General features: G+C 38.6%; 1 protein-coding gene across 1 annotated transcript in view; it reads right to left on the bottom strand.

Moving 5' to 3' along the window:
* The window catches only part of LOC140232380 (nuclear distribution protein nudE-like 1-A), a 225,960-nt gene that overhangs the window by 122,757 nt on the left and 88,226 nt on the right, over window positions 1-14,977 (bottom strand). The window contains exon 4 of the mRNA XM_072312507.1: window positions 2,963-3,008. Coding sequence (XP_072168608.1) covers window positions 2,963-3,008 — 46 coding nt within the window. The remainder of the gene's footprint in view (window positions 1-2,962; window positions 3,009-14,977) is intronic.

The following is a 14,977-nucleotide window of genomic DNA, read 5'->3' as shown; positions in this document are numbered from 1 at the left end:
GTGTCACCCCTCCTACGGTGAGGACTTTTTGAAATTTAAAGTATGAAAAAACTTATTTTAATGCATTTTACAACTGAAATTTACTATTGTTATGAGGTACATTTTACAGATAAACATTGTGATAACTGAACTCATGAATGACACTTGCAAAATCTAAAGGACCTACTCAAATGTGAGGCCATAATACATCACAGTAATGTACACCCAGGTGACGTCTTGCTGGATTCAGTTCATACGGGTACAAAAAAAGTGTTATAAATCACAGCTTAGCATTGTTGGCTTCCATAGTTGATGAGTGTGTGGCACATTGTACAGTTCAAAATGCTCTCCCTGCCTCTTCAGCTTTCTTTATCGTATCGCCCAAGCGAATCCTTGCGGCGGATGATGTATCACAAGTTCCAGGTCCCGAGGAAGTCGATTGACTAGCTGGCCTAGAGGACGAAAATGTTGCTGGGAGATCAACTTCATAGTCCAACCACTGCCACTTGAACTTATTGGAGACATCTTTGACAATGAGGGTCATCCTTATCGAGGGTCTTCATTTTCTCGTTGAAGAAAAAATACTCTCATCGGTCCACAAAATCACGATGACAAATGTAGTCACGCCAACCATCAGTCCATCGCAATCAGCGGGAGGGATTCAATAGCAGCGCATCGCGCTGAACGCTGCGGCAGCATGCATAATAGCAGCTACAGCCTCACACATGTGTGCATCACACCACACTGCAAGCTAGAACGACACGCACGTTTCACATCTACGCCACTTGTACTTAGCAGCAAAGAGTATAGAAGTGCACGTGCACTCTAGCTTCTGTACTCTTTGATACGTACAGTCCATTTCACGCATCATCATGCATGCAACATCGCACAGCTGCCCGCTGACAAAAATGCACTCATCACCATTCACACAATGCAATGCCGATACATCACAGCTATTACGGTATCACACACGCAGCATCCGTTGCCTTATACAGTACTCGTCATAGTACGGCGAGATATGGTGGCTGCAAAAAAAAAAAAGCAAAAAAAAAAAAGAGGAAAATCATGGAAAGTTTCCTGACTGTGTATTTTCCCCCCAGAATTTCAAAATCCGCGGAGAAATCTCATGCATGTATATATATAACATATACGTGTATAAACACTATTTGGGTCTATAGGACAATTAAATACACCTTCTATCACTTGTGTGAACCACTACAATCCATGTTTGCGTTCGTTGATGTATTCAATTGTGTACAAAATTTTATTTCAATCTGTCTCAGAATCCTGCACATATTCAAAAGACGAAAATGAGAGAGACGCGTGGTTACAAAAAGTTTTTGCTTATCACGTAATAGTTTTTTTTTATGGGAAAGCTGGCAAGAGAATTGTACCCTTTCGAATGATAGTGAAATAATATGTCTGCCATGTACAGTATGTGCCCTAGATTTGAATTTGAAAGAATGAATGTTTGATCATTACATGTGACATTGGTATGAGGTATCACAAAAGTTATGTTCAGACGGGAGCCCTTAACCTCGAAGTTAGGAAACTTCGAGGTTAGAGCTTGTAGTTAGGGACCGTGAAGACGCACTTGTAGTTAGCAAACCTCGACGTTTGCTCGATGTTTCGAGCCACGAGAAATCTTATGGTTAGCGCTCTAACCACGAGCCGCGGGGGGTCCCCACTCGTAGTTAAAGGGACTGTACAGTAGTGGTTGAGGTGGGGATTCATGTTTTGAACATTCCTAAGTGAGATAAGGAGAAACCTCTTATGAAATATGAAAGAGCATGTGATTTTAAGAAGTATTCAACGTTTATTTAATGAAAACTGTTTTTCAAGTGGTTGAGATGTCCCCAAGAGTGATAATAATAAAAGGCGACATGCCCCACCTTTATTAGGATCTCTTTGTTTCACCTTGTTTTTGGATATCTCAGCCATTTCAAAAATTCATATTTAATAAAAGAAATGAAAATAAGAAAATGAAGGAAACTTGTGTGCCCCCCCCCCATATATTTTTTTTCAAAGCAATCATCTTGTCATGGAATTGGAGCAGCACCAGAAATTAAGCGGAAGCTTTTTCTTTTCTTTCTTTTTTCTTGTCAGATGGTTAAACCCGGAAGTGGCACCAGAAACATTTTTGACTAAAATTCATTCAAAAGGTGTAACTGTCTTTACAGTAGAATGGTCCTAATGCGTTTAGAATTAATTCCATCAATCCATATGTAAATTATGCACATTGATTTGGGTTCACATCACTTCCGCCACTATGCAATTCAAAGTTGGTTTATCATACAAGCATACAGTGTCATACATGGACTTAAAAAAAACATTACAATGCCTAAAGGAAACAGACAGTGGATAAGGGGCATATGTCACAACAAAAACAAATTTAGATTCACCACACAAGAACGTAGCATTAGTTTTATTCATAAATTAAAATTTTAAAAAGTTTTAAAATACATATATTATACGAATTGTGTGGAATTTGCCTTTCTTTTCATTAAAAAAACAATCAGGAATAAAAGCAAGAAATTTCTTCACACTAGACTTCGAAGGACCCCCAAACTTCAAACGCGTTTTTCTCGAAATCGTGTTTTCGCACACTGCTGACATATATGACGGTTCGGATGAGCGCTGACGAAATGTCAAATGTTCAGGAGAGCAAAAAAACATGGCGGCCAAAGCACTGTGGTGAATGGGATAGCCTTTCCTTTGACATGCCGTGGTGGCTTCATTTTTGGAGTAAGACAGTTGGGATTTGGACAGGACATCACTTAACCCATTATTTGACCATTAATCAAAAAAAGTCATTTTCAAAAAATTGCAGATACAAGGTCTTAGTCACCCCAGCGACGATATACTAGTGCTACATTAGGCCACTGAAAAGGAAACAGACAGTGGATAAGGGGCATATGTCACAACAAAAACAAATTTAGATTCACCACACAAGAACAGATGTAGAAATATGATGCAGACTTACTGAGTTGAGTCTATGCTCAAAATCTTCTAGTGAAGTTACTGTTGTCCTGTTGAGAAAAGAAAAAGAAAAACAAAAGGAGAGATAAAGATTATGAGTTGTTTAAAAAAGTTAGAGAAATGCATAGAACTGTCGTAACTGAGACAGCAAATCTGTGTAGTACAAGATTCATCAAAGTACATTACTGATCTATTTCAGTAGAAACACAAGAGTTGTATAAATGCATGTTATCTGGATAATCCATCACTGGTGGTACCCACACGTCCCATGGTGTCTATTGACATGGCAGCAAGTGACAGTGCTTTTAATATGAGGAAGTAACTACACAACACTAGTTCAGTTGTCACTAATTAGGAGGGGCCGAGAAACAAGGTTTTCTCCCATTTGAGCCCGGCTCCCACTAGCCCGACCAGACGCTGTGCTTTGCACGGTGTCCCCATGCGCCACAGCATGGCGTCAGATGAGCTCTGATACACCAGTCTACTAAAGACCCTCGAACACAGCCACACAACAAAACTGTTGAAAATTTCTACATTCTTATCACAAATTTTAAGAATCACTCACGTGAACTGAAATGCTTGGACTATGAGCATGGTATATCAGTCCATAGTGAACCCTCACGCAACATACATTGGGCAAAAGTCCAATCTTAACCTGGAATGCTGATCATCGCTAGGCGATTCAAAATAAATCTTTCCCACCTTTGATCGATGCAAATTATGCTGCTAGAGTTTATACGCCCGCATGGTTGACAGCGCCCCCTTTGCCCACCATTTTGCAGTGATGCGCTGACATTTCGAATCATGTCTGCCATTTATGATTTCTGCGGCGTATACGATTAAAAAAGGCTTTATTTTCGGTAACTTGTGAAATCTGTATGTCAATATCGATAGCTAAAGATGGAAGCTAAATAGATAAAGTTTTCATCCTACATAGTCTGAGTAACAAATATGGTGTAGTAAATTAAGAATAGTGTCAACGTCACGGAATTTAAAGATTGTGTGGCCTCCAGTAGGTACAGCCCTGTCGCGACACTTGTGTACAGCGACAGGGCTGAAGTGAAGAAGTGATGGCTGGTACTGGCCTGTGCAAACCACGATTTCGAAATAGGATGCTCATTAGTATGTGAGCATTTAAATACTCAGTACACTTATCATTGACCCTATCTCTGACACATACATGCAGGCCAGGCCTGAACATTGGGACATTTTGCAGGGTGCAGACATGGGATTGTTGATGGTAAGTTCCGAATGTTACTATAAGAATGTACCATACTATACATAAACTTTTATATAATGTAATAATCTGAGTGAGGGCGCCCTAGTATTTCAAGTATGATGTCCTCATATGCCACACAATTATCTCTGCGGACTTATTTCTACATGTTACCATCACATCTGTTCATATAACATGTTCTCGTATCCAAACAAGAGATCTGATATGAATATTGCAGATAATGTATTCGGCTTTTAGATGATTAAATATTTTCCCCAGTAGCATGAGTACTTTTCATTTTATGAACAAAAGTTTGTGGCAATTACAACCTCCATTTCACATAGTATTTTTGTGGAGGAAATGTCGGCCTGAAAGTAAAGCTCACTGAAATCTACTTAGGGTGAAAATCTGACTTGTTTAATGCAAATTCACAGGTAGTTTAGAATATTCCTATCCTACATATTCCAATTAGATAATCTTTGGGCAAAATTTTGTCCTAAAATATTCAGCCTTCATACTTTCCACTCTAATGCTAAGTATTCACCCAATCCATCTGAGCCTTACTAGATACTCACAAGACAGAAATTATGTAAATCATACCCCCTATTAAATTTGAATTAAAGATGTTAAAATCTCTATCCTTAATCTTTTCACTCTATATCTAACTAATTTCACAGACATAAACTAGATGGAAATTCATCCCTGGTAAGATCTTTTTCTCACCCGTGAAGATTCCCGCTACAGTCCCACATATGGTACTATAGGTTGGTGCAGGCTCTCCACACATGAAGCCTATGGCAAAAACTGTACACTGCATTGCAGTCTACATGCAAATGAACATGAGCAAGGCACCCACAACTTCTTGGTTGTTGAGAGCTGATTGGTTGAGGGTGGCGAAAACTTTTTTCTTGCTAGATATCAATTCTTTACACTATCAGCCAATGGATGAGTTTACAAAGTGGTAGTACCAAAGCCTTTGGAGTAATCTGTCTATCAAAATAGAGCTGATTAAATTGGGCAGTACAATCTGGTGACAGACTTAGGACCAATTAAATTGGTTTTTGACAGAAATAGGGTTGAACCCAAGCCCCAATATTCATGAGTGATAAATCGTTATTATTATCAATCTAAAAATGAAATAAGGGTCTTCATTCTGAAGGTTTGTTATTCTGAAACATGCAAATTCTGTATGCCTAGAGGTTCATTAAAGATAATATAAAGAGAATAAAAACTTATTGGTAGGAATATTTTTTGATCTGTCAAAGGCTTTTGATTGTACTGACCACACTATATTGTTGAGTAAACTGTGGTTTCATGGAATAAGAGGTACAGCTTTTAATTGGTTTAAGAGTTATCTTTCAAATCGTGTGCAATATGTAACATTTAATGGTTTTTCTTCTCCCTGTGTGACTGTAAATACCGGTGTAACCCTGGGGTCAGTTTTAGGTCCATTACTTTTTATACTTTACATAAATGACTTACAGCATGCCAGTAACTGTTTGCAGCTGATCTCATATGCAGATGATACTAGTTTTTTTTATTTCATGTAAAGATACACAAAGTATCAGTGCAATTTTAAGTTGAACTAGAGAAAGTTCATCAATGGTTCATAGCCAATAAATTGAAATTAAATGCAGACAAAACATCATGTATGATATTTAGACCAAGAAATAAAGTAGTAAACATTGATGATTTTGATGTTAAGATTGCTGACTTTAAAATTCCAGTTGTTCGTTTTACCAAATTTCTTGGAGTTATCATTGATGATCACTTAACATGGAGATATCATGTCAATGAAGTATGCTGTAAAGTCTCTAGAGCAATAGGTGCAATCAATGGTATACGTGCAATTGTACCTTCTGAAATTCTTGTTAAGTTATATCACACTTTGATTATGCCTCAATTATCTTACTGTAACATAGTATGGGGAAATTGTGCAAAGTATCTTTTACAGCGTATTTTTATTTTACAAAAGCGTGCAATCCGTATGATTAGTAATAGACCATTTCTTAGCCACACAGGTCCTCTATTCAAAGAACATAACTTATTGACGATTTTTGATATGAACAAATTTTTTCTCGCTGTTTTCATGTACACATTATATAAACAACATTTTGCCAGGGTTTCTTGATACTTCCTTCATCCAAAATAAGAATAAATACAATACTAGACAGATGAATAGATTGTATATCCCAAATTTTAAATATTGCATTTCAAGATACACTTTCAAATATACGGGACCTGTTCTATGGAACGACTTGCCAAATGTGATAAAGCTGTCTAATAGACTTTCAATATTTAAAAGAAGATACAAATCATTCCTTGTTCATAAAGATATACTATAAATTTGAAGTTTTATGCAGTGTACAAGCACCACACTTTGATTACTCTTGCCTTCTTATATGTATTGTGCACTTTTTAGGTGATACGCTATCAGCGTATCACCTATTGTGATTGTCAAAATCTCTCTTTATTTTTTTTTATTCGTCTTTCTTTCTGGACAATTTTGTGTCGTCAATATCTCAACAATGACATTACAAAATAACATGACATTTTCAGTCAACATGTCTCATGACAAAATCTAGCCACAATAAGGTTTTCATGACAGTAACATATCTATGACGTCATCTAGGCGCCATTTTGTGATTTTCGGACCTTGTCACATGATCGATCATAACTTCATAACTAGATGTCATTTCTGTATCATTTTCGGTGGACATGAAGTTCAGGTCACGCTCTATCTTACTTTTTAACGCTAGTTACACAGGTCATCATTACGCGCGCGTAAGCGCGCGTCAAAATTTTAAAAGGCTCAAAACGACTTCCCAGTGGGAAATCTCGAAGTTTCAGACAATTTTAAGCGTTTCAAACATTTTCTCGCGTGCGCGTCCGTCCGCGCAATTTCGCGCGCAGAGCCCGTAAGCAACATGAAAATGCAATTTTTTTGACTGATTTGAATTCCTTATACTTTGAGTAACAATATCCATTGATTTCCGATCGATTTCGACCTATAACAAAGGAATGCACTGGCGTCAAAGTTGAAATTCCGCGTGCGCGTCTTTCTGCAAACATAGTGAAAAAACGTGTCTTTGTTTATTTCGCCATAGCTCTTTAAATCGTCCGTTGACCCTATATTTCTATTGCATATTACAAAAGTATATGAATTGTAAATAACATTCCAAGTATCAATATTGCCAGGAAAACGCGATGACGTCATCATATCGTCATTTTAAATAAAAAAAGTGGAATTGATTTTTTTGAGGTACAGTTTCAGACATTCATTTGCTCGTATCTCTGTTTTTTAAGCTCAATATTATCCCAAATTCAGATATGTTGTACTTTGAACATTTGCCTCTCAAGTCCATGTGATGGTTTTGAAATATGATGACGTCATCATACTAGAAATTGTGATTAAAGGTAAAGACTCAAAATCAGACAAGTTTACGTGTTATGTCTATGGGAGGTGATTTTTTTTTTTAAAACCATGCATTGACTTGACAACATTTAAGCACCTTTACCTCATCTGATTTTGCTCCATTTCCTCTAAAACATACGTATGTTGTAGCTGAAACAATAAGCTTTAGTAATCGTGCATTTTATGTTTTCAAATCTCCTCATTAGGTTGATAATTTTGTAGTTTAAAACTGAAAATGAGAATGCAATCTGTACAGAACGATTCCCAATTTTTCTTTGCAACTGTATATTGATCGAATCCACGCTGCCACTTGTGAGAAGTTAAATAGCGCCATCACAAGTCAACACATTCACGGTAGTATTTAGATTTAAGTTTCGCACTCAATCTTCAGAACAGCCGTGTGGCACAGCCGTGTGGCATAATCGCTTAGCGCGCTGGGTGTTCATAACGCCTTACCGGAAGGTGAGAAGTTCGACTCCCGCAGAACTTTTTTCCGTTCTTTCTTTTTCTCTCTTTTTTTTTCGGCAGTTCAGCTTTACTCCGATGTCATTTTTCGTATCATTTCATCAAGTGCACGTAACCCGTGAACACGGCTGCTCTATTTCCCTTGTTTTCTATTGGAGTTTGGAGTTTGGGTTTGCTTCATTAATTTTGTCACACTTAATGTTGTAAATTGTCCCTTGTTACAGTGTCCCGCTTGCCACATTTCGTTTGCTCTTTCCTTTTCTCTTCATTGGTTATTGTTATACTGTAACAGGATAGGTAGGAACATGTACGTTTAAATAACTTGCAGGAATGGGAGCTGAATTGATTAACTCCAGGCCAGGTGTATGGCGTCTCGCTCATCTCTTTGAAATTCCAGGTTGTTAATGTTTGAGCCAATAACGAAGTTGTAGACAGGTTTTATGTTGCTATAGAGGTATCTTGTGCCACATGAATGGAAGGCATCACTGTTTAGTAGTAGTAATGAACTTTTTCATGTTGTAAATGGTATAAAGATATAAATTTCACATCCAATCTTCGGGACAATCTTCGGAAAATAATTTACATAACTCAACTGGAGCAGGAATGGCAACTGAATGAATTAACTCTAGACCAGGTGTATGGCGTCTCGGTCATCTCTTTGAAATTCCACGTTGTTATTGTTTGACCCAATAACGGAGTTGTAGACAGGTTTTATGTTGCTATAGAGGTATCTTGTGCCACATGAGTAGAAGGCATCACTGTTTAGTAGTAGTAGTAATGAACCTTTTCATGTCCCTCCATGTCAATTATAGTGTGTTTAAAGGGGTTGTGTGTCTATCTGCCAAAGAAAAGGAAAAACTTTTGTTTTTCGTCATGGCTGTTTCTCTATACGTAGCCGTAGGTGATGAGTGTTGTTGGTATCTGAGCAGTGAAGAACAGAGCATCAGGCTAAAATCCCCCTTAGTTATACGCGCTAAGCGTTCAATTTGATATAATCTTTATTTAGGCGTGACAGATTTAATTTCACGAGCGTTCGGCCGCATGGGGAACGCTCGCGTTCCTCCTTTTGTTAGGGGACGCCCCTATTCCTCCTGCGTGCAGAATGGGGGGCTTAATCCCTCTATTCATCAGCCTAATGAGGGCGTTCCTTGGACGCAACAGAACGGACTTGCTCACAAGTCGCATTCATGGCGTTCCTTTCCGCTTTAGGAACGCAAGGATTATCCCAACCACGTGCCTTCCGCGCACGGCTTCACCTATGAAAAGAACAATTTGCGCCGGCAAGTGCACAATTTACGGTGGACGCCAGAATTCCACATCGTTCTTGCCAGTTAAAAATAAATCGCGTGGCAAAAAACAGGGTGAGAGAAATCGCGCACTTCAGACAGTTTACAAACGATTGCGACTCCACATGCATTTTTAATCGTCAAGTACAGTCGCCTACGCTACGGAGTAACATTGCACCAGTTCGCAAAATTCTCTCGACTCGCAGTTTCCAAGCGTCATGAACAGGGCTGGTATTCCAAAAGTTTTGCCAAAGTTTTGCGATTATTCACAAGCAATAATTCACAAGCGAGAAGTTGCATTCTGGTTTACTTTTCGATGACATTAGTCAAGGCTCGACACTTACGGTGGCCCGGTGGCTCGGGGCCACCAAAAACGCACGTCGGGCCACCAAAATTTCAGAAATGAAGATTTTGGTGGCCCGATCGGGCCACTAAAAAAGTCGGATGTTTGCCTTTACTTTCGAAAATGAACAGCGGTAACAATCGGCTCCGTAAGATGCTAAAATAAATGTCATATGTTTGCTCTTAATTTTGGAAATGATCGATGAATAACGGTAATATTCGACTCCGTATGATACTAAAATAAATGTCGGAAGTTTGCTTATACTTTTGGAAATGAATAACGGTAATATTCGACTCCGTATGATACTAAAATAAATGTCGGATGTTTGCTTATACTTTTGGAAATGAATAACGGTAAGAGTCAGCTCCGTACGGTGCTTAGATTAATGTCAGATAATATTGATTTTGCATTCGGAAATGAATTATGGATAACATTCGGCTCCGGAAGATGCTGAAATGAATGTCGAATGTTTGCTTTGACGTTCGGAAATGAATAATAATAATATTCAACTCCGTATGATGATAAAATAAATGTCTGATGTTTGCTTTTATGTTCGAAAATAAATAGCAATAACATTCAGCTCCGGAAGATGCTAAAATAAATGTCGAATGTTTCCTCTGACGTTCGGAAATGAATCAGAGTAATATTCAATTCCATACGGTGATTAAATAAATGTCGGATATTTGCTTTACTTTCGAAAGTAAATAGCAATAACATTCAGAAGATGCCAGAATAAATGTCAGATGATTGCTTTTACTTTTGGAAGTGAATAGCAGTAACATTCTGCTCCATACCATGCTAAAAAAATGTCGGATATTTGTTATTCCACACTGCTCGATTAAAAAAAAAAAAAAAAAAAAAACTGTTACGATTCGCTATTTTAATATGCTGAAGGTTCGCTTTTCTTATAAGTTTCGAAATTTCGGACGTTATATAGCTGATTTGAAAACGAAGTTTCTTACCACGAATATGATAATTCCTTTACAGATAAACGACCCACCTTTTTTCCATTTTCGGATGAATGAACCATCTGAATATTTTTTTTTTTCCGGAATGATGAATATCGTGCAAAGAAGTAAACGATGTCACGTTCAGAAATAAACCCATATTCCCGTCACAGGAAAATATTCGGCGTTTTTAATTGTCTTTTAGCCAAAAATGATATAAGTTTCGTACCATGCACGTAATTCATTCTCACATTTACGAACCTTCGGAATAATGCCACAAATGGTATTAACGAGCCCTAATACAATTTTGGATTAACAAATTTATTAGTTTTGATATAAGGCATATCAAATTTGCGTGTTTTGCGGGTTCTGCAAAAAGAACCATCGGATTTACGAACCTTATTCTTCTTTCGGAATAATGAACATAAGGCAAAGGAAATAACGATGCCATAATAAGAATTCAACGTATTTTCTTGCCTCAAAGATTTTCAATACTTATTTTCCGAACTACTAACCCCCAATGTCAGACTAAAAATCCGAAAATTGAATAAGCTTTGCTTTCTGATGTTTTGTTAATCCCAGAAATTAAAAGGAACAAGTTGTGTTATTCGTTTTCAGAGTAACGTAATTAATTTCATATCCCGATAAATGCACCTTTAGAATCACAAAATTCGTGCGGTTTCGGATTAATGAATCGTATTTATTTGTCACATCAACGAATATCAATCACAGCAATCACGGCCTGTCACATTTGCCTATCTCGTCTCACAGCGTTGTTTCACGTCCGTCCCGTTTTGTCCTTGATGGCCTGAAATGTGACTGCCGTGGTTGCCGGGAACATGGTGTAAACGCGGCTTTTAGCTTTACACAACCCAATTCCACATCTCCAAGAGCCTGAAATGCTCAAAAGCGAGATTCTCTTTGCAGGTCGACTTGAGAATGGACAGGTTGGTATTCCTCCTGTGCGGAAGCAGTCAAGCTGTAGGCCTATACATGTATCCCCTTTCCATGGTCAACTAGTCATGTGCCATCAAACAATGAAAGTATCGATCAAGCACCAGCTACACATAGTCATGAATAGACATTGCGCTAATGGGCTCACAAACTCTTTTGTTGTATACATGAATATTGTCACTGGAGGCAGGTATCTACTGAGCTGAGCCTCTATCGCTGTGTACATCTTCATTCGAGTTTTATTGCGAAACAAGCACACGCGGATTAGTAACGTCATTGCACAAAACCCAAATCTCTTGAGAGATTTTGAAAGAGCGGGATCCGAAACCTGGACCCGTTTCTAGACACTGTACGTTTTAAATTTGATTTGAAAAAACAAACGCATATTCCCCAAAGTGCATGCAACTTTGCGATTTAAATGCAAGTGCGTTGCTGTGAAGATATGCGTGTGATTTCGTATGATTCTGTCGAGATAATTTTCAGTGCCGACTGAGTTGAAATAGGATGTGTGATTTTCCTTCCCTAAGTTGCCATGTGATTTTGTTTTGTTTAAATTTCTATTGCCATACTCTGAAAATGAATTGTTCTCGCGCTCCGATTCGCAACATTACCGCTCTGTACGGCGCGGGCCAGTCTGAAATAAAAAGAAGAAGAAAAATTTGTTAATCCGGAAACGACATCTTTCGGATTACTAACCTTCGTAAAGATGAATATCTTTCCATCGTCGGACTTATTTAACTTTGGACTGAGATTTAAACCTTCGGAATAGCGAACTGCAGTAACAATAATTTGCTACTATTTTTTCACTGACATTTCGTGAAGCACGATGCGTTTCGGTAGTTTGAAATGTGTAAATGTTGCGATGTCTTTCCCCTGCTAGTGCAGACTAAGTTCGGTCACGGCGAAAGTTCCGTTACGAAATAAAAAAATATGATTCTTAAAGTCTTTTCAACAATAGCACGCTTCGGTATAGATTTTCATGCATTTAAACGCAGTTTCTAGTTTCGTACAGAAACCGCAAGTCTTTTCTGCAACGCTCTTGCGTTTTAAATACAGCGTTGCTTGTGATTTGATGGACTTGCATTTGACTTTTAGAATTGCGTTTAAACGCAATTGAGTTTAAGTTTCTTACAATTTTCTAGTGTCGGATGATTATCAAACGCAAGTCTTTTCAGCGTTCCGTGTGATTTGATGGACTTGCATTTGATTTTTGGGGTTGCGTTTAATTTTTAATTTTGCGTACGAAGTAAAAAATAATACAGGTCTTTTCAACAATAACTCACTTCCGTAGATGTTTAGAGATGCGTTTAAACGCAGTTTCTTATAATTTCGTACAAAAACTGCATGTCTTCTCGGCAATGCTCTTGCGTTTAAATACAGCGTCGCGTGTGATTTGATGGACTTGCATTTGATTTATAGAATCGCGTTGAAACGCAACTGAGTTTTAAAGAAGTTCCCTACAATTTTCAAGTTTCGTACGATTATCAAACGCAAGTCTATTCAGCGTTCCGCGTGATCACAAGGACTTGCAATTGCATTTGATTTTCAGAGCTGCGTTTAATTTTTAATTTTGCGTACGAAAAAAACAAACAAAATAATGCAAGACTTTTCAACAATAACGCACCTCCGTAGATGTTAAGAGATGCTTTTAACCACAGTTTCTAGTTTCTTACGAAAACCACAAGTCTTCCCTGCAACGCTCTTGCGTTTGAATACAGCGTTGCGCGTGATTTGATGGACTTCATTTGACTTTAAGAGTTGCGTTTCAACGCAATTGAGTTTCAGGTTTGTACAACTATTTTCTAGTTTCATATGATTATCAAACGCAAGCCTTTTCAGCAACGCACTTGCGTTTATGTGCAAAGTTGCTCGTGATTTGATACACCTGCATTTAATTTACAGTTGCATTTAATTACATGTAGTTGCATTTGATTACTTTTCTAAAAACGGGCCCAGGTTTCTATTAACGCTTCGGGAATAATTAACGTTAGAATATTCGGTTAAACAGAAACACCTACACGTGTATCATGTTCTGATAATGATTTAATCTACTAGGACCTTTATGTGTACACAGTTTGTGCGTTTTGAGAATAACGAGCAGGAGAAAAGGGGGAAAGTGAACTGCTTTGGGTAGGCAACTACATGTAATTCTCCAAAGAATGTAAATGAATGTATGCCCTTTCATTTCTGGCGTACAAGACAATGGACGCATGGCGCGAACGCTACCACGCCGTACACTAGCGAATTACCGACTCGCGGGAAAACAATTCTTTTTCAGAGAATGGCGATAAGATTTTGAGCGAAAAAAAAAAATATGTCGACTTAGACGAGGGAATAAACACGTATTTCAGCTCAGTTGGCACTAAAAAATCAGGTCGACTTCTAAATGTCGACTAAGACGAAGAAATTTTCAAGGAATAACAAAGGCAAAAATCGGGACTTTTTTTATCGTGTCGACTTTACTGTACTATAGCTCCATAGTTTCAGCAGAGCCAGATGTGTATGCACCTCCCTGGTTTCAGGCAGGCAGCTCTCATCAGCTAGCTCTCGCCAACTCCAGCACGTGTCTCCATCAGCATGCTCGTATTATACAGCACAGGGTTACTATACATAGCCCCTGTTCCCAGGCCCCGTGCAATTGACACGATGTTTACGACCCATTCAGCGCGTACGCAAATTCCTTTACCCTGCGGTTTTGCCTGGCGGCAAACCTGCTTTGAAGTTCCTGGAAATTTCCACCAGCTTGTTGCCTGGCTGGCACGGCCATGGGTGTCAAGTTTCCGTCAATCTACCTAGCTATTGTGAATGTTTTTCTTAATACACTCTTGTCACTTCATTACACACATTTTGCTTCACCTGAGAAGCTGCTTACAAGAGTGGTCTCACGCTCATGTAAGGGGAATAAATACTCTTTCGGATATACTTTTTGATTACGCCTCTCGTCGACGCAAATTAAGGTAATCACAGCGTTACTAACGCGTAATAGTGCGATGCCTTTGGTGGTTTCATTTGTTTGCTAATTTGTCCGTTTTTTAAGCTTCCATGAAATCAACTGTGTATAAGTGTTCAGCACAAGACAAAGGGAAGACTTAATCCGGGCGTTCCCGAACGCTGGCTACATGGAGCGGTGGCTTCGTGGTCGATTGGGTGCAGTGAAGTTGACGCTATTGTGTTCGAAACAAAGGCACTAAACAAAAGACTTTTAAGCTGGCGTTCCCGAACGCGGACGGCATGGGCGCATGCCAAGCTCGAGCCAAGCTGGCTACTTAACAGATAAGAAGGCATGCCGGACGCGGGCGAACGCTCGTGATATTAAATCTGTTACGCCTTATGTAGTCAATCACTGCTAATTGAGTTACAGAATTATGTTATGACACGTTTCACTGAAAGTTT

Source organism: Diadema setosum, chromosome 8 (assembly GCF_964275005.1).
Source record: "Diadema setosum chromosome 8, eeDiaSeto1, whole genome shotgun sequence".
NCBI classification, from domain to species: domain Eukaryota; kingdom Metazoa; phylum Echinodermata; class Echinoidea; order Diadematoida; family Diadematidae; genus Diadema; species Diadema setosum.
The sequence above is the reverse complement of the archived record's forward strand: the minus strand, read 5'-3'. Positions and strand labels throughout refer to the sequence as shown.